Source organism: Thunnus thynnus, chromosome 5 (genome assembly GCF_963924715.1).
Source record: "Thunnus thynnus chromosome 5, fThuThy2.1, whole genome shotgun sequence".
Taxonomy (NCBI): domain Eukaryota; kingdom Metazoa; phylum Chordata; class Actinopteri; order Scombriformes; family Scombridae; genus Thunnus; species Thunnus thynnus.
The window spans coordinates 2,485,268-2,510,128 of record NC_089521.1 but is presented as its reverse complement, the minus strand read 5'-3'; the positions used below and the strand labels follow the sequence as shown (position 1 = coordinate 2,510,128).

The 24,861-nt window shown below is 39.3% G+C and overlaps 1 protein-coding gene across 4 annotated transcripts; it reads right to left on the bottom strand.

The window, feature by feature from the left end:
• Positions 1-99: 99 nt before the first annotated feature.
• ric8a (RIC8 guanine nucleotide exchange factor A) lies at positions 100-23,605 on the bottom strand. Of its 4 annotated transcripts, XM_067588690.1 has the most exons (15): positions 23,358-23,605; positions 17,520-17,567; positions 17,138-17,155; positions 12,425-12,632; positions 11,559-11,713; positions 11,359-11,439; positions 9,493-9,592; positions 9,092-9,279; positions 4,618-4,712; positions 4,328-4,478; positions 2,190-2,285; positions 1,922-2,066; positions 1,330-1,474; positions 562-681; positions 100-278 (listed from the first exon to the last, which is right to left on the bottom strand). In XM_067588690.1, exons 1-15 carry the CDS (start codon positions 23,451-23,453, stop codon positions 140-142), a joined length of 1,785 nt encoding a protein of 594 aa, XP_067444791.1. In that variant the 5' UTR covers positions 23,454-23,605; the 3' UTR covers positions 100-139. The 4 variants fall into 4 exon arrangements, with proteins under 4 accessions (XP_067444791.1, XP_067444792.1, XP_067444794.1 ...); XM_067588691.1 differs by lacking the exon at positions 17,138-17,155; XM_067588693.1 differs by lacking the exons at positions 17,138-17,155; positions 17,520-17,567; positions 23,358-23,605 and adding an exon at positions 14,532-15,032.
• Positions 23,606-24,861: the final 1,256 nt, after the last annotated feature.

The window sequence follows — 24,861 nt, the reverse complement described above, 5'->3', positions numbered from 1 at the left end:
TGATAATTCAGTATTTCACCTCCCATCAGAGCAGGTAAACAGGAACAGATTGGACTGTGTGATATGTGAACATCTAAAACAATGGGGTCATCACAGGGGTAAAATAAGTGCGTTTCTGCCTTTAATGTTTCTAAGTTTACTAAGCCTCGTCTTCGTCTGAATTTGCTGGCTCCTCTGGCTGGAACAAAGGATTGTGGGTCAGTTTATGGAGATCATCAGGGGTTATCTCTCTCATCCTCCCATCCATACCAAGCTGCATGGGCTGAATCAAATTGGTCCTGCAGGGAGGAATGATAAAAATGTAAATGCCTCTGATTTTCAGTCTTATCTACTTCTTCTTATAATTTTCAGTTATAATAGATTGATAAATAACCAAAAATGTAAATTTTCATGTATACAATAAATGAAATCTTCAGTGATATGTTTGATACTACTGTACCTCTTACAAGGCTTTCTATTCTGAAAGACAGATAGAATGTACTGGATCAGTTGATCCAGTTGGTCCAACTGACCAGTACATGTGTTGAGTGTGTCTGTGTGTTTTTGTCTGCTTTTATTGACCTTGACAGTTTGTCAAACATGTTGACCAGCTTCATAGCTTCATATTCTTTCTGCTCCTCTGTCATTCCCTCCATGGGATTGGGCTGCTCCTCTTCTACGACTCCTGTTATTGGGTTTATCCTGGAGACGGAGAGACAGAGACACAAAAAATAAAAGGGACGGAAAACAAACATTATTTAGATTGAAGCAGCTTGTGCACAATTGATGGATCACTGATTATCTTTTACAGAATATGTAAAAATGTACTTGTCCAGTGTACTGATATTAGTGCCCCTTGTCCTTGCCTCTATAACACACTTTTGACCCACAATATTGAGGTCCTGTCTTGCTTAGGGCTGAACCCTGATGGTCTCTACTCTCAACCAAGCTGTGTATAGCTTTCAGTAGTTCTGTTTGCAAGGCTAGACTTAGGAGTCTTGTGTGCTGCCAATCGGGCAGCTGGCAAAGACGGAGGCCATGGTGTGCTGATTCTAAGCTGGAATCAGTGCCCCAGCTTAGTGCCTCTGTGTTCAAACAAGAGGGTCACTGAGGCCCAATTTAGTAGCTGGCTGATTAACAATGAAAACAACAAGTCCCATGATCCCACACTACTTCACACAATCATAACACTCCATCTTCTGTTATTGTTTTGATTGAGAGACCCTTTAGCAGCAGAAATTACATATTGTGTGTTTAAAGCTACACAATAAAATTTTTGGAGAAAGGTACAATGAAACACTATACATCAGACACTGAGATAAGGTAACACAGGGTTATGGTGGTACTGACTGGGCCTTGGCCTCTCTGTACTCTTCTGTCTCAGAGTCTTCATCTTCAGAGTAGATCCCAGAGTCTCTGCCCCCCCTTAGCAGTCCTCTGGCAGCCAGCAGGCCTGCAGCATTTCCATATCCAGTGTACTTAATGAATCTTGAAACTGGATAGAGAAAATATTACTGTTATTATGGCAGTAATTCAACACATCAAAAGACACCAAACACTATGTCAACAAAACCAATCCAATAATCCTTTGGTTGGATCCGTAACCTAATCCAATCCAGATCTTTAAATCAGCCTTCACGAAGTGGTACTTCAAGATGAATCAGCCAAGATTTATAATGATGACAAATGTTTTGATCTAAGATACAGACACTGCCCATATCAAAATCAAATCTCTCAGTTTGTTAAGTAGAACCTCTTACGACCTCTTTTAGGTCACTAAATGATATCACATATTTGTCCAACCACAGCGAATTTTGACAGTGAAATGATGTGGACATTTCAATTGATCAATTGAGGTGGTCAATATCATGGTGACCCATGGACAATAACACAAAAATCTAGATGAGTTATTGACACAAATCAATACAGACATTTCCCTCACCACTTTCTTTGCAGAGAACAAAGAGGAATTCAGCAGCGCAGTCCTTGACGTCAGTGTCAATGTGTGTCATCAGACGTACTAGTTTGTTCCTCAGAGCATTGCCAACCTCTGGCTTGTTCTTTACATCACGCAGTGGGGGCAACACCTACACATACAATGACATGTAGATACTCATAGCCATGCACATCAAAAAACCAACACTCTTCAGTGTTCATTATTCATGTCTTCATCATCATTCATTTCTTCATTGCCGCATCCCAGTACTGACCTTTGACCTGAGGAACTTCCTGGTTTCTCTGTGAATGCGGGCACTCTCAGTCAACAAGTTCAGTGATGGGAGGAGGGTCTCCTTCAGCTTATGTCCCTGTGAGACAGACAAGCAAAATTTTAAAATTCACATACAACACTGAGAAATGTCTTTTAAGTATTGAATAATATTGGAGGAATCAGCAGATTTAGCATTTCACTCCTATAACATTGTCAGATTCACTTCTTCCTAACTCCACACCCCCAGATGTTTTACATTTTCAAACTACAGCCCCAACTGACGCTGATTCCCCAACACCTGAAAACACACTTTGATGTGTGAAATCAGTCAAGTTCCCCTTTAAATCAAGCTAGCAATGCTACAATCTTAATAAATAATCTATTGTTATTTTAGCTGGTGTAGGTGAAGTTAGAAGGTACAGTAGAAACATAAATATTGGAAACATTAAATATTGTGTAAATATTAATACATTATGACAATGCAATCCAGCTAGCCATTTTATCCAGATTATCTAAAGCACTTAATTTTGAGGTCAACCTGTAAGACAGCACACCTAAAATGTTGCTAATATCCCTCATTGACATGACTGTATTAATCTGTTGACCTGGGACCCTGGGGCAATAATTTTCCGTTGGGGCCCCTATTGACCCTACCATAAACTAACCTGTGTGTTGTGTACAAACCAGTACTCCTATATTAAACAATACTACCTGGCCCCATGTTTTCTGTGTATTAGTTAGTTTGTGGTAATACAATTAAACACAATTTTATTTAGGAATATGCACTATGTGAGCACAATATAAATTAAAACAATAAATGTTGTAGCCTCTTAATATCCACCCTTTTTTCCCCAAATGGAAAAGCTTATAAGAGAAGAACTGTAAGGCCAAAATGCATGTATTGGGCTTAATTTGAAAAGTAAGATCTACTAGTTTCTTGAGACATGCTTGTTTAACATGTGGCTAAAATACAACCAAAGTTATATCAATTCAAATATGGCTCAAAAAAGTGTTTTTGGTCCTCATCTAAAATGAGTCAAACTTGAATAACAAGAACTAGAACATGCTTTATGCCAGAACTATGCAAATCATCACATACCTTTTACATCTTGTCAACCACATCTGTGTATAATTCCAGGCCTCTAGGCCTAACCTTAGGGGAGCGAGTTTTTGGAAAATATCTCCAAGTGGCAAAATTGTGCCAATTGCTTTTATTCATCACTGCGTGACGCTAAGCAATTAGTTTAAGCAGGTCGCTGGTGACCCAATGCATGTTAAGAGGTTAAATATGGATTTTGACACAAGATCCTTTTACGAGACAGGGCCACAAACTTAGATAATAAAGCAGGACCAGCCTTTGTCGATAATGTACTAAAGTGGTGCAAATTCTTAAACAAATCTACAGCCAATCTAATTTCAAAAACCCAATAACATGCATGTTTGGTGCCTACAGGTGTCTGCAGCACTGCTAACAATCCAGCCTTGCTTGTTTCATATGAGAATGATGTGCAAGCAAGAAGTTGGTCTGTAAACTGTGACTGTTTTTGTGATTGGACTAGTGTTTCTTCTGCCATCAGATTTTGTTGTGTTAATGTCACCATGTTTTCAGATCTCCGCAATTAACTGATTGAGCTGATGACCAAAAGTACAAGAAAGAAGACTCAAGTTGTAATAAACTGGAATAATCCTTCAAGTACAATATAAATGTATTTTGTTACTTTCCACCACTGACTGTCAGCAACATTGTCCTTTGAGTCTTTCTACTAATACACGTATTTTTTGTCATTCATTCATAAGTGCATTTTTTACGTGTGGATATTTTACAGAGCTGTAACTAGAAAGTTGTAGAAACCAGATGTCATCCAATTACTGTTTGACTGATGAATGAATAGTTTCCATGGCATTCTAACAATTAACATACAGCTCCACCTAGTGACAGATGATGCTAAAGATAGAAAATACACTAGTTTGTTTCCTTTAACCTCGATAGGTAAAAGATGATGTTAGAAACACCTCTTTGAACCAAGTACTATAGAAATATTTTTATAGCACATTTAAAAATGTGATTCAGGTTATTATTCATACCTTTTTACTTGTCATCAGGTAATGAACACACATACACACAGAGCCTTGTCTCACCCTGTCAAGTCTTTTCTCCATGAATTCCAGCAACATGTTGACAGCATCCATATTGACCCCCATGTACTCGATGGAACCTTGTTGCACCTTGGGCATCAACAGTACATCCAAACAGGGCAGAGGAAGGTTACCTAGCAGGTTAACAGTATGGCTGGGAAAAAGAGGGGGACTGGTAAGAGGGACAGTCACTGAAGAGCAAGGTGTGTTACCCAGTGAAGTCAGTATTTAATGGAAAGACGAGTGTGACTGTACAAATCAAGTCATCACTGAAGAAATGGGTGTTGTCCTACCTGTGGAACTCCTCAGTCCTCTCGTCTCCCTCTGCATGGCTCATTAGACAGTGTCTCAGTATGGCCCCCAAATGTCTGTACTCTGCTGCCTCCTCCTTCACACACAGACATTAAACATATATTGTTAACATGTTCCCGTGAGAAACCTCATCACTGTAAATGTGTGGATTTACATTATGCATTCGTTTGTATCTTGTGTGTAACAGGCAGAAGAAACAGACTGATTCTGTTGTTGTGGCTAAAATTGAGCTTCTGACATTGAAAGACATATCTTACAAAAAACATCTTCCAAAAGAAAGACTTCATATATGTTGTGTCTTATTGCTTAACAAGAGCGGAAAGTAACTAATGTACTCCTGTATCTGTAATGGGGAAGTCTTTTAATTGACTTCACTTTTTAGTAGCTTGGCTAGCGGCATGGCTCTATGGATGGTAATGTCAGTCAGTCAGTTCTGTCCACCACTTTGGTCCAGACAGAAGTATCTCATGACTTTGGTGGTGCCTGGACTTTTCATCTAGTGGCACCTTGAGGTTGGATTCAAATGTTTCAACAACTGTTGTGTGGATCAGCAAACACTTTGGTACAGAAGTGCTACTGTATTAATAACATAGAACACACAACATAAAAATATAAAGAAAATAGTAGTTCATGTAGGTAGGGAGGTACATGTCCATTGATGGATTTGTATGTGAGTAGCAGGACTTTTTAATAGACAATGAAGGAGACAGGGAGCCAGTGCAATAACAACAGAATTGGTATTATATGTTTGTGTTTTCACGCTCTCATCAGTATCCTGACAGTGCTATTCTAAATGAACTGGAGCTTCTGGATGCTCCTGCCAGGGATCCCTGTGAAGAGTGTAATGCAGTAGTCCAGTCCTGAGGAGATAAAGGCATGGACAAGTTTCTCTGCATCTGACATGGTTAGAGAGGGGCGGAGTTTAGAGATGTTTTTGAGATGGTAGAAAGAGGTTTTGCATAAATGTCTTATATGGTCATCAAATGTCAGCTGAGGGTCAAACCTAACACCCAGATTAGTGACTGCGGAGGAAAGGGGGATGCCCTGGCCGTCATAGGTGAGATGAGGTTTGGGGGATGACCGAATCTTGTGTGGAGTGCCAATAAGTGGAGCTTCAGTTTTGCTGCTGTTTCATTTGTGCTCATCCAGGCCTTTATCTCCTTGAGACAGGAGCTGAGGCCTGACATGGCTGCAGAAGGGCTTGGGGCAGTTTTTATGTACAGCTGGGTATCATCAGCATAGCAATGGAAAGACATCCCATGTTTGCTGATGACCCTCTGTCCCAGACAGAGGGTCGAAAACAGGTGAAGGCAGAGAGGAGACATCAGAGAGTGGATGCTGTTGACCTTGCCTCTTAAAAGTAAATGAAGCTGTTACATTGCTCTTCTGTAGCCTCAATTGGGGAAGATGATTGTGACTTCAGGAGATGATTTATGGTGGAAAAAAAGATGCTTAGGGTTGCCAGGATTGTTATTGATGGGTTGTAGAATTACGAGCATCTTTAAGGGACTTTGAGTGAGTCCTTTGATGTTCACAGTGGGCCAGTTTATGGACAGTGAGCCCAGAGCGTTGGAAGTGTCCTTCTGGGACACATCCAGCTGTTTTTATTTGCTGCAGTTCATGAGTAAATTAGGGAGCAGAGCATGAAAAATGGACCTCACACATCTTGACAGGGACATGAAGATCAAAAACACTGCTCAGAGATGTATTGAAGAGGGCCACTAGTTCATCCACTGATGCAGAAGCTGGGCAGGTGATGTGCTGGAGGTCTATAGTCATGATGGTTGGGTCAATGCTTTTCCAGTTCCGAAAAGCATTTGACGTATAGGTGTAGTAGGGGGTTACAGGAATGTCAAATCCATTGATACCAAATTATGGTCGGACACACTCAGATCATAGACCTGTAGGTTATTGATGGGGGTGGAGTCAGTGATGACGAGGTCAAGTGTCTGCCCCCTGGTGTGATTAGGGACATCAACATGCTGCTTGAGGCCAAGACACTCAATCAGACTCAGGAACTCCACTGCAAAATGACAGGAGGGGTTGTCGACATGTATATTCATATGACAAACTATGACAATGTTGGTTGACATGTAGCAGAGTGAGGTGAGGAGGTCATGTATCTCAGGGGGGAAAGATGAGTTTGGTTTGGGGGGGGGGGGTAGATGAGAGGCACTGTCATGGAGTATGGAAGTTTACATTTTGAGCAAGGCATTCAATAGAAGAAAGATCAAGCATTGGCAGGGGAGACAGGTTAAGCCCAGTTTATGATTGCTAAACCACCACCACAGCCAGAGCTGCAAACTTTTTCCATGTAACTATGACCAGGAGGTCAGGCCTCATTAAACACAGTGTAGTCCCCCTGGTTTATGCTAGCTTTCAGTTAGGCACATGAAAACAAGCCCTTTGTCCAAGATGTGGTCACGTATGAGGAGGGATTTATCAGTGAGAGACTGTGTATCAAATAGTTCCATGGTGGCCAGAGACAGAGCTGAGGATGGAAGTCTCTGCAAACTCCGCAGTACACTGCGATCAACTCCATATTTTGCATCTTGCCTGGTATAGGTAGTCTCACAATGTTTCCAACAATGACGCCCAAGTTTGTTTTGCTTCCACATTCCACATTGAAACCACAGCAAGAGCCTCTATGGATGTAACGAGGTCTGTTTCTTAAAATCCCAAACTCTTGGCAGCAAGTTAAAAACCCCTTGACGGATGTAATTAGGAAGCTACATAAACTCCATAGCTGCTTGGTGGTGTAGGACATCATAGTTAAAGCAGTTGTGTCGTTTAGGCAGAAAGGCAGCGTTGGTAACAGCCACAGTTACAGTAACACAGTGGAGATCATTACAGCAAACATGAGTGGAGCTCCAGTTGAAGAAAAACCCAAGTCCGTCAGTCTGTCAGTGACAGCGCAGTGCTGGGTGATTTCCGTGCTGACAGAGAGTGCAGGGGAGCCAGACAGGGCTTTGTGGCACACTGAGCCAGCAGGCTGGAGGAAGAGTTCTCCTCTGAAGAAAAGGGATCCATGCAGGAAGTCCACATTAAACACAAAAGCAGTGAGGTTCACAGTCAATCGTCTATTTAGCAAAGAGGAGCGGAAGGCAGTATGTGCCAGTGTTCCCTTGTAATACAGAGTAGCCTCTTTCCCACAGCAAAATAAGCACCAATACAAATCTTGTACTTTTGGTTGCCATGATGTATGCTAATGACTTTGGTGATCCCCTGACTTTTCATAAATTTCACATTCACAATTTCACAAACTAGGCTACTGCATTGGCTTGGCTGCTCTTTTTGTTAAGTGCTAATAGAGTGTTAGTAAAATTTATAATTATAAACTAAGATGGTAAACACAGTTAGAGTCAGAATGCCATTTACTGTGAATTGAACCTCAAAAAAACAAACAAAAAACATCCTGGCAAAGTCCATTCAAGACTCAAAAGATGCCCTTTGGTGAGGAGATTCAGTAGGTTAAACTTTATGCAATTGCCCTCACGCAGGATCAATTCTGCTCTTTTTTATTCCCTCATGAAACAGGACAGTTGTTTTCTACTCCACAAAATCCAAAAAAACAAGCTTGTCATGGTCTACGGCTTCTCAATTCCCTCAGATGGAAACTACCAGGACTTGAACATGAAAAATGACACATGGAAACATGTTGCATATTGAAAACAAACTGCTTCGTTGTACACTGGTCAACAAAAACACACTTGCAAGATGTAAGTCTTCCTGAATCTGTATGTGGAATACACACTGAACATGCCATACAGACAGAAGAAATAACTAGTTACAGTACATTAGCCTGGATGTGTCAATCTGAGGAGTGCACATGATAAAATTACTACTTTTCAAGAAAATGTGATGCATGTTGATGCAGAAAAATGAGAGAGTGTTGCATCCTACTGAGTTAACACAATGATCGTGTCACACTTATACTTATTGTTGTTGTTATGATTGTTGTTCTTCTGTCCCCCCTCCCCCCTTCCCTCTCTCTTTCTCTCTCTCAACCCAACCGCTCAAAGCAGATGGCCGCCCACCAAGAGCCTGGTTCTGCTTGAGGTTTCTACCCGTTAAAGGGGAGTTTTCCCTTACCGCTGTCGCCAAGTGTTTGCTCATGGGGGAATTGTTGCGTCTCTGTAAATTAAAGAGTACGGTCTTGACCTGCTCTATGTGAAAAGTGCCTTGAGATGACTTTTGTTGTGATATGGCACTATATAAATAAAAATTGATTGAATTGATTGATTGATTGACATATGACTGGTGTGTGGACTTGGTTTAACATATAGTAGATTTTGTATTAACTATTATATCCATTAAATGCTGGAAAGTCCAGGGCTACTACAGTTTACAATCATTGGTATACTAATGGCAGCAACAACTCAGTAGGGTTTCAATGTTTGCATGGCTAATGCTGTACAAAAATACTCATCTAAAATGTGCAATTATATTTAGTACCTCGTCAACCTTGCGCCTTGTTGTGTCAAATGTAACATTGAACAGTATTTTCAGTATTTCCATGGCTAGTTCTGTCTGCTGCCGGCTCAGAGGTGGGAGTTCTTCAGGTGGGACGCCCTCTGACCCTGCCCTGGCTGTCTCCAACGTATCTGGCCAACACAGACCCAGTGTGGCGTCCAACTGGTTCCCTAGAACATACACATGACAGGAAGTTATCATTTTATACACATATTTTATATATCTTATTTTAATTACTTATCATAGGCTATTGGACTTGAGAACATCCCACAAGAGTAGGTATTGTTAAAAGTGATGTGGTTACTTGGGAGACTAGTTACCCAGAGAGCTGAGGTTTGTTACCCAGGTCAGTGGTTTCACTGCTTACATAAGGAATCTGTTACCTAGCAGACTGATGCCGTGGAGCTCCTGAGCCAGCTGTGCCCTGATGTCCACTCTCAGGGCAGTCAGCAAAAAGGTGAGGCGCAAGTCAAAGAAACGGACCTGGACAAAGAGATCAGAGGCATGGAGTCTTACAGTATTCACTGTTTATCTGCTTTTTCCTCTTCAGAGTAAGGTTGGATATTAAACCTCAACATGTATGCGTGGGGCACCCCGGTAGGTGAATGAGCAAGGTGAAGGTGCATTCCATATACCACAACACCCACAGTTATTACAGCCAACAATTGGTACATGTCATACCCCTCTCTCTCCCTTTGTTTCCTGTCTGTCTCCATACTATCAGCTTTCCATTAAAAGGCAAAAATGCCCCAAAAATGTAATAATTTTATCAATTAATTATTTTAAATGTAAATGTTAAATGAAATAAAAAAGTTTTTATGTAGAAAACATGTTTATGTTCTTCAAAGTAACAATGTATCATCATTGAGGTATTGGTAATTATTGGCACCAGTATTAAAACCTTTCAAATGATACTAAAAATATGTTTATAACAACTAATTGGCAATAGCAAAGAAACTTTGTAAGAAACATATGCTGCCCCAAATACATCCTCAACATAATGAGGAAACATTACATTTTGTTTAACAAGTTTTGTAACTTGGGTTTTGAAAAGCATTATAAAAAAAATTCATACTGAATGTATCTGCACAAGGTTTACTATCATCATTTTTCATTTGTTTTCCTACAATATTTGCTCATGTTTAGGCAAACCAAACACTTGGTTAAGGTTAGGCAAAGATGGTGGTCTTGGTTAGATTTTAAAAAGTTAACACTGACTTAAGGCATGAGATAGCTTATTTTGGCTTATTCAATATTTAAATCAAACCAAAATCTTTCCATAACCTAAATCTAACAGAGTGCAGGATGCAAAACCCAATCTATATTTTCAAAGTACTTTCAAAAAGGCATTTACTAAAGCAGATTAGTAGTATATAAACAAACTTTGTAGGAGACAGGATTCCAGAGTGGTGAGACACTGAAGACACATAGAACACGTGCAGTACTAGAAGAGTTCACACCTCCGCCAGGTGTGTACAGTCAAGATGGTGGGCAAAGATAACAAAAACTGGAATTTATTCATCTCGTATTGTGCCGAACTTTGGTGGATCATAACATATCAGGTATGGAATTGATCTGCAGACGCTCTGGTTCAAGATGAGATGGATGTCAGTTTTTGAGCCATGACCATGACCAATATGTGGCCTGCAACAGAAAATTGGCACAGATTGATCTAACATGGCGACAAGGCATGATTGGTTGTCCCTAGTGGAAACAAGATTCCAAACTGAGGCAGTTGTTGATCACTTGCAGCTCCTACCGGCCAGTTTAGAGGAGTGAGGAGTCAGCAGTCGGTGGCATTATAAAAGAGGTTTTTCATAAATTGTGAATCACCGCAACCATGATAGGTCCTTGAGCATACAGTCATAAATGTGCACAAAAAATACCAGGCTGATGGGTAGTATGTGAGATTAGCTGAGGACAGATACACACACACACACACACACACACACACACACACACACACACACACAAACACGACCAAATGCATGATCCCTCCAGGCTTATGCCTGACGGAGATAAAAATGTATCACATCTTTTAGGAACACATTCATGGACATTTTAAAATCTCCAAATAACCTGACTGTGAGAGGAAATCCTGGAGAATCATTGGAAAACAAACTCACAAAATCATTTATCATCTTGAATCATAAATTATGATCCTTCTTGCTTGCATGTTTGTGCCACGTAAACTCACACTTCTCATTCGACTCTCACGTTGAAACATCTACCTCACTGGCCATCCTTACCTCATGGTTCCAGGTGGAATCATGACACTGCTTCAGCCTCTCTGCCACGCCCTTTATCAGCTGCAGGTCTGCTGCTACCACCTGCCAGGTGACATCCATCCATCCAGAGATAAATGTAATAGATTAGCACCATGGAATCTTAACTGATGATTTGTCTGTATGAGTGGATGCAGGTGTGAAGGGAAACACAGCAGACTGACCTGTCCTGTCACATTGTGTAGCAGGATGTTACAGATGGACTTGAGTGCTTCAACAATCACTTCCTGGTCAGAGTTTTCTGAAGGAGGGGAGGCTTCCTTCACCACATCACTGGATACCTCTGCTGCCTCTCCTTCTTCTCCTCCCTCACCCTCTCCTGGGAGGAGACAGCAGGGAAAGGTCAGGCAGATAGGTACACATTCAGTCTATATTTAGGATTCTTCATGTGAAGAATGGAGGATGAGCTGATAATGTGCCAGTTGTTCCATGTCCTTTTCATCTCATTGGATTTTTAATAGTTCCACAGAACCAGTGTGCTGTCCAAGTCTTCTACACAAACCAGCAAGAACTGCGAGCATTACACATTACAGCAAAAAATTTAACATATTTTCAATTAGAATTAGCACCTATTTAGTAAAAAAATGTATTTGAAAACAATATAACGACATTTGTACTAAAAAGTACAAACATCCACTTCATATCTACTTGATTTGACTAATATGGACAGCTGAAGCCTCATATAAGCCTCAGATAAACTTCTGAATACATTTTTGCACAAAATGAGGACTGTGGATTCTATCCTCCATCATTTGGAAGCAGAGGGATCTTTTAATGGTCAGGATGAACAGGAGGAATGATTCCAGCAAGATAAACCTGTTTCAATGCTCATATGAGCAGACTGTTGTTTTAAGAAAGACTTTAAAAAAATTGTGAAACACTATTCATGAAAGTCTGGAGTTTCCATGCTTCAAGGGAAAGATAATGTAGGGTGTGAAACAAAATGGAAAAAAAGCATTTGGGGAGAATTTTGGAGGACACAGCAAAACAGGAGCAGCACCAAAAACCTGGAAGAGTTGGCAGGAATTACCTTGGCCCTCCACCTGCTGGTTGTGGGCGGCGCTACTGGCCACGGCGATGCCAGCGTATCGGGCGAGAGTAGACATGGCAGAGCGGCTGATGAAGGGGTCCAGGCAGTTTTTGTCTCTGGACAGAATTCGAACCGTTTCTAGACAGGCCAGCTGACAGGAAGGCTGCAGCTCCCTGTTCAGGAGAGCGAGCACCAACTCCCCCAGACGCTGCATCACACAACAATACATCACAGAACAGCTACAGGTTTAGGTCTGAACTGTACTTCTTACTAACTTACTAGAATTAGCACTCCAGCCTCACACTTCTGCCAGTAATGTGGGGGTGTTTTCTATCATCATATATTCTATTATCAATTCATCTGGTGGTTATTTCAATTGTTTGGTCTATAAAGTGACAGAAAACAGCAATCAATGCCATTTATTTCCAAGAACTCAAGGTGATGTGGGCAAAATCCTTAAACTGGAGAAGCTGGAACCAGGAAAATGTTTTATTGCATGAAAAATGACTCAAATGATTAATAGATAATAGTAACTGTAATCTGCAGTTTAATTTTCTGACAATTGACTAATTGTTTCTGCCCTAAAGTTTTCAATCGGCTGTCTGTACCTGCTGGTGTACTTTGTGGTGTCATTTTAGAAGATAATGATTCATAAATTAACCAGATCTTAATTTATATGTTTTACCAAAGTTATAGTAATCTACTGGTTCATTGTAATTAGTGGTAAATTTGACTGTATATTATTTGCTAACATATTGTCATGACTATAAGAAAGGGAGCGGGAGTTTTATATATTTACATCATTATATAAACTGACAGCTTAATAATTAAAACAGTTATTGCTCTGAAACTGTTTAAGAGCCCTCCTTTGACTCACTGCGGGAGCCTCTGAACTGGATTTAAGCTGCTGCATGTCTCACTACTTTACATATATCCAGTATGTGATACGGCAAAGGTGCTCTTTGAGAGGAAACGGTGAGATGTCACTGAGTACTTGAGTAAATTCAGTCATGAGCCTGTCAGTCAAGGGAAAATAAAAACATTTTCAAAGTCACTTCTGTTATGCGGCTTCATGTACTGACCGCATGCAGGCAGCTAAAACTGGCACTGATACATGCTAAGCTGTCTTGCATAATATCTTCCTATAGTGTGTGTGCATGTGTATGGTCAGTGTGTGCGTGTGTGGGTTGGATAATGAAGGCGCACGATAACAGATAAGCTGCACCTGAACTAAACTCAACCCTGAACTAATCTACCTTTCTTTTTGTGCCTCTGGACTCCGGTGCCATTTTCATCCTATGTTGTCTGGGTAACCCAAACCAAATATAAACAAGAACTTAACAAGACCACTATGTCATTTACTGTGCGGGGGACGAGGACCAGACAACTTGGTCCTCATCCTTGAAGCTTTTTCTCTTGTATAACCAGAACATACTGTTTGAAAACACTTCAGACAATTGTAAAGTTGTAAAATGAAGAAACGATGGATTATTAGATACCTTCATGCGATGAGTTTTTTTTGTTTGTTTGTTTGTTTTTTTCTTGTTTGTTTGTTTTCTGTTGGGGTTTTTGTCACCGGTGAATTGTAGAACCATTTTGTACTGGGTTTTTTTCAGTTTTTTTTCTTTTTAAACAATTTTTTATGGACGTGCACATATGAAAATGGTAAATAAAATGGTTACCTCTCTAATACCTTAGCTAAACTCTTGCCTTAACTTAAAACCACAACAGAGAACACCAAACCCTGTCATGAATAAACCCTGATCACTGGAAGTAGCATAGATCTATTTAGAGGTTTTGTCCTAATGTCTGCCATATCCTGCACAATCAAACATTTTAAACTGATCATTCTGTAGGTATCTGGCTTCCATTTAGCTGAGCAGAACATTAAGTGAGATCTTAATGTTTGGTACTTTCTTACTATTCAAAAATCCTAACAAATCATGTTTTAGCAGAAATAGGACAGTGTGATATAAAATATTTATGTCTATGGCCTGAACTGAGATTATCTTGAATCTTTGGTATATTAAAGATAAGATGAAGATGATAACTCCAAAATGGCCTTTACAATATGTATCAAATACTACTCCAAAAAGACTGAATCTACCTTTTTGTTTCTCCCAGTGTTCTTTGACTTGTACTTCCTGTTTTATTTGGATATTCAACTCTTGTCTTGTTTCAGGTCCTTTGCTTCCTGCCCTCATGTGTCTCCCTCCTGTATGATTACCTGCCCTGTCCTAATGTGTTGCACCTGTGTCTCATTGTCTCCCCTCCTCTAGAGTATATAGTCTCAGTGTTCCCTCCCTTCTGTGCCAGTTCGTCTCATTCCTTGTAACAGCCTTTTTTTTTTTTCCTTGTGTGGATTCTTTAAGCCCTATAGTTCCCAGACCTGTTTTTGCCTTTTTACCTAGCCTTTTGCCTGCCGAATTGGACACTGTTGCCTTACAATTAGATCACCTGACCAACCTCATTCTTATTAAAAGGACTGAATTTTTGAACTGAATCTGAGTCTGCGTTTTGAGTCCAAGCCTGTGGTTAGCTCTGACACACAGTAGGTGACTATAATAACAAGTGTCCTCTTCTGCAAATCTGAGATACTGTGGGAAACATGTAAAAAAAAAAATAATGTGGATTTGAAACAATGTAATCTGTGAATGTATGCATATGGTTAAACAGTTACAAATGTGGTAAATGTGTTGGATACTTTATCATTTACAACCAGAATTACTTTTCAATACAGTATTCTAAATGTTCTCACCTACAAGCCATTCACCTTAACCAGCTCAGAGATAGATCATTATAATCTATAATTCAACAGAGTATAAATGAATCATCTATGACAACTTTTTAAAGTAAGAGTTAAACTTATTTTCAAAGGCTCCATTAGTGATCATTTTTGTCGAAACTCAAATTTAACTCTACTCAGAGGTAGATTACACCATCTCATCCATGTTTCATTTTTAATTAAAGGACCATTTTGCTCTTTATACTAATTTATTCTTTATTTTGAGCTCCACTAGCTTCCACAAAGTGATTGCTAGTGTTGCCACAAAATGGTTTTACTTGATTTGTCGATTTGTAATTTTTTCAACTCTCTGAGCTGATTGAGAGGAAAGCAAACTGACTTTATGTCTACATCTACTGGCAGAAACCCACAGTTTATCCTGGATTTAGTCTGTAAATATTATTAGGAAGTCGTGGTGCCTGGCTGCTGTTGCAAAGAGTTGCAGCACCTAACTCCCACAAACCAATCTGTTCACATCTATTCAAAAGTAGTGATAAACACACCATCATCACAGCTCTTACTCAAGTCCCACTAGTCTGCCCTAGAGGTTGTTCTAATAATTACACAACACAAAATGAACATTTTGGGCAGAATGAACAACATGCCAACAATTTAGCTATTCTTACAGCTTTACAATATGTCGGTCTGAAACTGTGAAGGGTGGTGCAGGGGAAAAGGTCACAAGGTCATTCAAATTAAAATGGTTCATCACTCCCTCTTTAGATCTCTCTAGATCTCTATGAACTGAAACAGAGCTGTGGCCACATACATCGTCATTTCCTGCATGACTGTGACCCGTTTAACTGCACCACACCCACCTTCTATTCATGATCTCCATCTCTTTCTCTTTCTGTACCTATTTATCTCTTCTTTCACAACAACCATCAGGGGAGTTGGATGAGACTCTTCCATCCAGACTCTGTTTTCCTGTATCAGTCCCTGGAGTCTGACTCCTCTGTGTCCTTCTTCCATATAGCTTTACTGAGTTGATAATTACAGTATTAGAAGACCAAGGTAAACACCATTTGTTGACAAAAGGTTCAATTGAACTCACTTACATTTTTAATATACTGTCACTATGTCTGTCTTTTATCTTTACTCAATCCTCAAGCTGAACTGAATCATCAGTGACATAAACTGCATCAGTAGGATTTAGCCTTGGAGCTCGCCTCACCAGTGACTCAAGGAACTCAACTTCCTTGATCAGAAAGTAGCAAATTAGCAAATCGGCTAACTATAAACCTCCACAATGAGGTCCATTTACACCCATTAAAGATCCCCTCCACACATGTTTTATGACATATAGAAATACTCTGTTTGAAAAATAAATTGTGTTTGACATAGTTTTTCCACAAAAAAAGTTAATTACCTTGTTCAAAATTCTTTAAATTATATCATCTCCTTCTTCTTCGTTGAAAAATCCAGAATCTATGATTATGTAAATATTTTTAATTTCAGAAGCTTCACTGTTGGACACAAGATGTTTTCTAATTAACTGTAAAGTTCACTCTCAGTGTTTGTGCACTGGAGGCTTCAAGTTTCCACATCACTCTTTAGTAAGTTGCATACTGGACAATGAACTAACTAGCTATGATGTCACAAATCACACATATATCTACATGCCTTTAACTCAGATTTAAGTTGAGCATAGAGAAACTTTCCTCCTTTAGCAAATATATGTGAAAACAAGCTCTGCGCATACATCATTCTGCACAGTGAAGACTGTGATCCATATGAAATAACAAGGAAAAAAATTGACTGGATGGGGACTTTAATGAATCCCTATCATCAGGGTGCCTTTCACCATCTACTTTCTGGTTGTGGTGAACTGAAGCCAAAAATTTGGAACATAGATTCTGTCATATAGAAGATAAACTGTGGGCACTGTTTTACTAAGGGAGAGGTGTAACATGTTGTTACTGTCATACCTTTTGTAGCTGCCCTTCCTAAAGCAGCGGGCATGCACAGACACACACACACACACACACACACACACACACACACACACACACACACACACACAGATGACACAGAGGAGGTGAGAGAGTGTTAGAAAAGGCTAGTGTCAATTTCCGTGTGTTCTTTTACTGGTGACTTCTGTGTTGCTGCAGGGTAGAGTTGCAAATTAAATACATTTTCCTTACATGTTCTGATTTCTACAGATAAATGTGAGCTTCAAAATGTGACATGTGCTCTTGCAAATATTCTTTATTAAATTGAATACAAATAAAAATAAGGGAAATTACTAAAGGTACAATTCTTTTCTTTGACAAACAGAAAATGTACAGGAGTCAGTGTTGTTAGGAATACCTCTCTGTCCTGCTCTTCTCCCTTGCTGAATGTAAAGCACTGGTTCATCTGTGGGAAGGAAAAGCAAAAGGTACAAAGGTAGGTGTGAGGTAAAGAAGAAGAGCCAAATAAGGGAGAGGCAGAAAAACAGTGCAGACGAGGAAATGCGGGAGAAAACATTATACAGAAAATTTTTAAGGTGTGACAACAAAAGCAAGAGAGCATAGAACAAATGTGTCATCACAAACAAGTGATCCAGAGACAGTTAGTTACAATCAGAAAAGCGACAATGAGTTTTCTTTTTTCTTTTTTCAGAAGCAGACATGGAAGTAGTATGATGTTGTTGTAGTGCCAACAACAGGTCAGGGTGGATGATTGACTGCACAAAACACACCCTCTGTTCTACCAACAGCCAGTGTTATTTCCTTTTAACCATGCTGTGTAAATCTACATTAACTGATTTGGCCATGTGGGGGCAGTGGGTAAAAAAACAATGACATTGTATCCCCTGATAGCGTTGTTATGGCTAATGTGTTAGCGAACCATTGCCCATTTACACATCCAGCAAACACAGAGCTACATTATCATTCATTACCAATTGTGTTTGTGTCCACCTGATAAAGATTCACTCTCCTTTTAGCTCTGTTTTTCACCAACTCAAAGTGTTTGTTTGCTAAAAGGTTAGCCAGTAAAGACAACTTGCCTCATTGGATTACAGGAATACTTACATAAGAACAAAGAAGATTTGCAACAGATACTGAAAACTATTGATTAGTGCAGCTTTAAAGACAGGTTCACAATTTTTCAAGTCTGTCCTAAAACAACAGTCAGGTCACCAAATGAACACTGAAATAATCATTCCTCCTGTCCATGCTGAATATTAGAGGATCCCTTCAGAATGCACTTACTATGTAAGTTCATAATGCACTTACTATACAAACTTGCCAAAGTACCTCTTTTTGTTACTATACTTCCACCACAGCTCAACAGGGAAAAACTGTCTGAGGAAACACAAAGAGGGAATTTGATGCTGAAAAGATTGTAAATGTGTCAGATATCCACTTGATATGACTGACTCAGACTGCTGAAGCCTCATATAAGCTTCACATCAACTTTTAAGTGCATTTGTCCACAAAAATTATTGTGTGGACACACTGTGGATTTTGGCCTCCATCACTTACATTGAAAGCACATTTGGACACCTGACCTTTAAACAGATCACATTTTTGAAGTGAGTTTGTATGAGGTATTTATCCATAGTCAATGTATTACCAGTAGACATTTTCTCAATCTACTGTATTACACCGCAACAGCACTTTCTGACCCAAACAGCTGATCTGCGGTGTAATACAGTGCACGGCATGCATAGGTATACAGAAATTCTACAGTTGAGAACATGTAGTGCCAAAGGAAAGGACTATCTGATGGAAAGGTAAAGCAGTGAAAATATTCTAAATATAGTGTATAGGGACTATCCCTTTAACAATATACATGTTAGTGCATTCACTCAGTGTGTTCCTTCTGATGTTAGGAAGGTTTTTGAACACTTATTAAAGTGGTTTGAAGCATTTATGTCATCACTTTCTTCTGAGTGCATGTAATGTACAGCAGGCTGAATAAACAAGAGCAGGCTAACAGCAGAGTAAAACTGAAGAAGGTATATAACAGAGACCATGCAGCTTACATGTCCTGCAACACTAAGCTCCTCATCTCTGAGAGCTCGTTAGTACAGTGGGATTTGACTGGGCTGTAGGAAACTCTATTTGTGTATCAGAGAATCTAATCCTATTGCCTTCAAGATCAACTCCCACACAACATAAGTGACTTTGGCTGAGAGAACCATATAGCACTTCTCACCTGGGGTTGGCAGACAGTGTGTCGCAAGGCTAAATAAATAAGGCACACACACTTTGAAATTAGGACTTCACTAGAAAGAGATACAGAGTATTTGTCCGCAAGATGTGTGAATTGAGCATCTGCAGTTATGACCCTCCACAACAATTGATTGAAGTATTATATTAGCTTTGTATAAGAATTCTTGTTGAATCAATACAAACAATGACATTGCTGAAAAAAGTGAAAGGTCCCACACAGCACTGTAATAAGTGATTCAGAGAGCTTCAAATTATATTGCTGTATAGCTTATGGTGGGGTGAAGTTAGAGGTTGAGCTTTGTAGAACTTGTATAAATTCAGCAATTTGAATTGATTCACTTTTTTTGGATTTATTGTTTATCACTTCACTATCTGTGGTTTGGCATTTTGTTCCTGAATGCAGCAATGAAGTATGCAGAATATGCTAGAACTCTCATTTCAGTGTCTTGTTCATAGCAACAGTCAATGAATCTTATGGGTAGTGTAGTATTTAGAGCCTCTCACAAAAAACAAACAAAAAAACTTAATTTCTGATTGCCATACAATGAGTCAAGGTAACTTCATCTGAACAGTGGCCACCGTATCCATAAGTGGCATGTACAGGTAATGTATTAATGGTTAATGCTCAAAGCTGCTATGATCAGCGGCAGGTAGCAGTTTTCAGCAAAAAGCTCTGGTAAACCAAATACCTGTCACGCACCAGCATCAAGTAAGCAACTAGCTGGTGTACATAGTGGAGCATTTAGCTTCTAAAGAGCCAGATCTTTTTCTCTGGAACTGGTGGAGACCAAAACAGAGTTAAAAGGAAAGTGAATATTGGACTTGCATTTATCAGGTGGACACAAACATGACTTCATGTCTTTTTAGACATGAAGTGTCTGCTGGAAGTGCAAATACATTTACTGAACAACTTTATAAAGTATGCAGCCTTCATAGGACACACCAACATATAGCCATTACAAAATTATTAGCCATTGATCAACAGATGGCAGCAATATGACAAACACAGAGCAGTCAATAGCAAAGATGCCTTGTAGGCTTGTAGGCTATCGCCACTTTCTATTACATATTTGCATTGTTGTAACTATCACAGAAGCAGTAGGCCTTAAAGCATTAAAGAAAAATAGAATATGACAACGAGGTCAAGTCAATATTTTACTATGTTTATGAAAAGCATGAATGCGTGTACATTTAGGATTAATGCTGAATGAAATATTTAAATTTAAATAAACTTTTCTTTCCCCAAGTCTTTTCTAGAGGATCCTTCTGCTTGGTGGGGAAAGAGACAGTTAAGTAGCCGAGCTGTTGGATGGAGTGTGTTTCTAATTCAATTGTTGAGTAAATGTAAAAGCCTTTTATAGTTGGAGTCAAAACTCAAAGCACCAAGCTAGACAACAATAGTGCAAGTGTGAAAGCAGAAGCCCTCAGCGCCTGTAGCGCCAACCAGGTAAATAATAACCAGCTACAACTCATAATAATTTTAGGAGATGATGATATGTCAATGTTGTGCTTGCAGTTTGTTTTGCTGCCCCCAAGTGGCCAAGAAAAAAATATAACTGCAGCTTTAAAACTGGTTCTGTTGGATAGAAATTAAAAACCTTAAAGATCCCTTCCAGACATGTTTTAAGATGTATATAAAATAGCGTACTCTACTTTGAATAATGATTTGTGTCGGTTATGGTTTTTCCACAAAAAAAGTTAAATTATCTTACTTTTCATTTCAGAAATTTAACTGCTGGACACAAGATGTCCCCTACTTCAGTGTAAAGTCCAATCTCAGTGTATGTGCACTGGAGGCTACAAGTTTCCACATCACACTTGAATAAGTTGCATATTGGATCATGATTGGCTGGAAAATTGGATTTTCAATCAAGTGGGTAGCTCCGGGTCTGAAAAGGCAAGCCAATGCGGGAAGTGACTTAGGCCTGCATTTTCTCTAATGGCCAGCAGGGGACGACTCCACTGGCTCCAGAAAGAAGTCCAATTGTATGGAAGTCTTTGAGAAAATGACCCTACTTCTCACTTGATTTATTACCTTAGTAAAAAGTTTCCTAATGAATTTATGATCTCAATTGCTAGTTTCAAGTCTTCTTCAATAGAGCATTCACTTTGTAAATTATGGCCCCATTTAGTAAAACAGATGATAAAGCAGGATATGCTTTAGGGCGTGGCATGTGATTGATGCACAACGTAGCCAAGTCGCTACCACTGCGACAATGTTAATTAGGTGACATAATCATGGCGTAACCCCAGATTCAGAGTATAGGCGTATAAAAACATTATGTAGCCTAAAATGGTCGCAGGTTACCTAAAAACGTATTATTGGGAATCGCAAGAAAGTTTCAGAGTGACAGAGACACAGTGTGCCTGTAACCATAGTAACCTACTCTCACTCGTGCCTGCGTGCACACTGCATGAGAGGAGAGGGAGAGACACTGTGCTGCTACCAGTAAGTGTGTGAAAAGTATCAATTGCATGAGTCTCATGGTCAATGCATGAGAGTTGGCAGCCCTGCATTTTGGTCACCTAAAAAAGTCTTGTTCAGTGTTTGGTTGTACTTAAAGAGCCTCTAAGGAGTCAGATGTTCAGTTTTTCCGCTAAGTACATTTTGTTTTAATGGTTTTAAGCCTGTTTTTCGCTAGCAAAAATTAGCATTAGCGTTATCACAGTTGACCATATGCTGTGTCTCAAGTCGCATACTTCTGTACTTACACTTAACATTTTGAGTGCATAAGTGCATTCACACTGAGAAGTATGGAAAAATGCAGTGCACTGTGAGTACCCTGATGGTGCACTCAAAACAGTTAAAAAGTTGAGTGTGGAACTGTACTTCTCGCCCTCAATGGTCACCATCTTGGCAACGTAGCGGAAGGGGAGGGACCAATTTTCAAACTGGAAATGGCGGCCGGGTACGTTGTAACTACGGTGAACATTGCCACATTATACAAATGTAAGTTATACATGTGTTTTTTAGCACTAAGCACCACTATACTGTTGTCGGATATAAGCCATCAGTATGTTTTTTTTGGTTAATTTAGCAGTCTATAATGATTTGGTAGTGCGAACGATAACGTGAATGCTAACACTAGCTAATGCTAATTTGCGATCGTCATTTCCGGTAAGTGCACATCAGCTGTGTTTGATTTGAGAAAACACTACCCTGTCAAAATTCGCGCACTACGCCAGTGAGTACATAGTGTACACAGTGTACTACATGAAAGTGCACTAACTGAAGTATGTGATTTGAGACACAGCTAGAGACTGTAAATGCACTGTTCCAACCAAGCTAGCAGCTAGCGCTAGGGTCAGTTCCACCCTCTTGTCCAAATATGGTCACTTTTGGCTCCAAAAATCCAAGATGGCGACAGTCAAAATACTGAACTCAAGGGTTCAAAACAGACATCCACAAACCAAAGGGTGATGTCCTGGTGGCTATGTCCATTATTTTTTTACAGTCTATGTTTTCAATGAGCACAGAGAAACTTTCCACTTTCAGCAGATGAATGTGAAAACAAACTCTGCACATACATCATTCTGCACAGGGAATCTCAAACTTCCAACTGCAGGAAGAAGAAAAAAAATTTTTTTTGATTGGAAGGGGACTTTTAAAATTTCTCATGTAAATAATCCAGTGGAAATCCATGGATAATTTGCGTCACATGGACTACGACTGTGTTACAATATATTTATAGCTTATTTACAGGCCAACAAATACTTTTGACTAAAGGTGACATGATAGTGATGTTGATAATACTGGAATGTGGAGAAATCTACAGTGTGCCAAACATCCCCGGTCTCCCCTAATAAGGATAACGCAAGCATCATCTTCTTAATTGAAAGGGTGTTTGTAGATGACCTAAAGCTTGAATAGAAGCGGTTTAAATGCTAAAGCAATACAACATTTACCGAACATAGCTGCCTAATAATTGTGTATGATGAACTTCATATTTTAATATAGAGGGTGCGTCTATCAGCTGATGTTTACCTCTTTGTTGTAGCTCTGTAGAGCCGTCAAAGCAGAGTCTTGCTCTCCCGTCTCAATTTGCTCTATGATGTCATTTAAATCCATTTTCATCGCCATTGAGATAGCTGCAGCTCCCTCCTAAATTCACCGTCAGGGCAGGACTGTGTGTGTTTGTGTTTGACACTCAGACTAAATGCACACGCTATGGTCGGTCACCACCCACAGATGACTGCATGATGTCTGAATCCCTACCAGCCGGTGAAAAGCGATTAACGGAGAGGATTTGTGCAAGCCAAATGCTGCGTTTACGTGCCCTGGGGAAAGACGGGGAAAACGAGCTTCCCGATTTTTTTCTATTAGGCTATTGGTTGGAACTGAAGTTAATCTCAGATTTCAGGGTAATAATTTTGATACAATAATAATAGTAACAACAACAACAACAACAACAACAACAACAACAACAACAACAACAACAATAATAACCATGTAAAGGAGGAAAACAAATGAAAAAAATCCCCTCGAGACGTAATTTTATATATATATATAATACTCTGCTTCGAATAATAATTGTGTCTACTATGTTTTTTCCACAAAAAAGTTAAATTTAAAAATTACATCAATTCAGCTAAAATACTAATCCTATAATTTATCATCTCCATTTTATAGATTTTGGTAATTGTGTCATTGCATTTGCTAAGTTGTGGTGCTGCTGTCTTTTTTTTTTTGTCACCTGCCTAAGTAATTAAATAAATAAATATTTTTCATTTCAAAAGTTGAACTGCTGGACACAAGATGTCTCCTACTTCATTGAAAAGTCTTTGTTCACTGGAGGCTTCAAGCTGCAGCACATTTGTGTAAGTTGCATATTGGACCATGATTGGTTCCAGACTAGTTGTGATTTCACAAATCATAATCATGGATACACACCATAAACTCAGGTTTTCAGTGAACACAGTGTCAAACTCTGCAAAGACATCAATCTGCACATTGAAGTGAAGTATCAATAAGCAAAACACACTTTTGAGTGGAGGGGGATTTTAAAGTTAAGCCCTTAAAACAGATTTTTTCCACTTATAAGGAAATAAAGTAACTTTTTGCCCTTCACCCATGTAGAAATTAGGCTAAATCAATTTATGTAAACTCATGTCTTTCTTATTTTTCTCATGACCACAACAGTGGATGTTTCTATTAAGTGAATGCAAATTTTAAACATTATAATGTCTACATTTACAAAACCATCTTGGACCTGACGGAATTTTCCATCTCATTCCCCCAGTCGGAATACTCAGTTTCTGGAAGTTCCCTATTTAGGTAGAAGCTCAACAACCTCTGTAACTGAAATGTTATGGAAATAAGTTGATAACGTGAATATTAACTTGATATAATCTAAATGACTATTTGTCATAAAGAGAAAACAAAAAAAACGTGTGTTATGACTGAAATAATTGTGCTAAATTAAAAAAACCACTTCAGCTGCTCCAGACATGATGTCTGTTGAGATAGACATATGACAAATTTACTATGT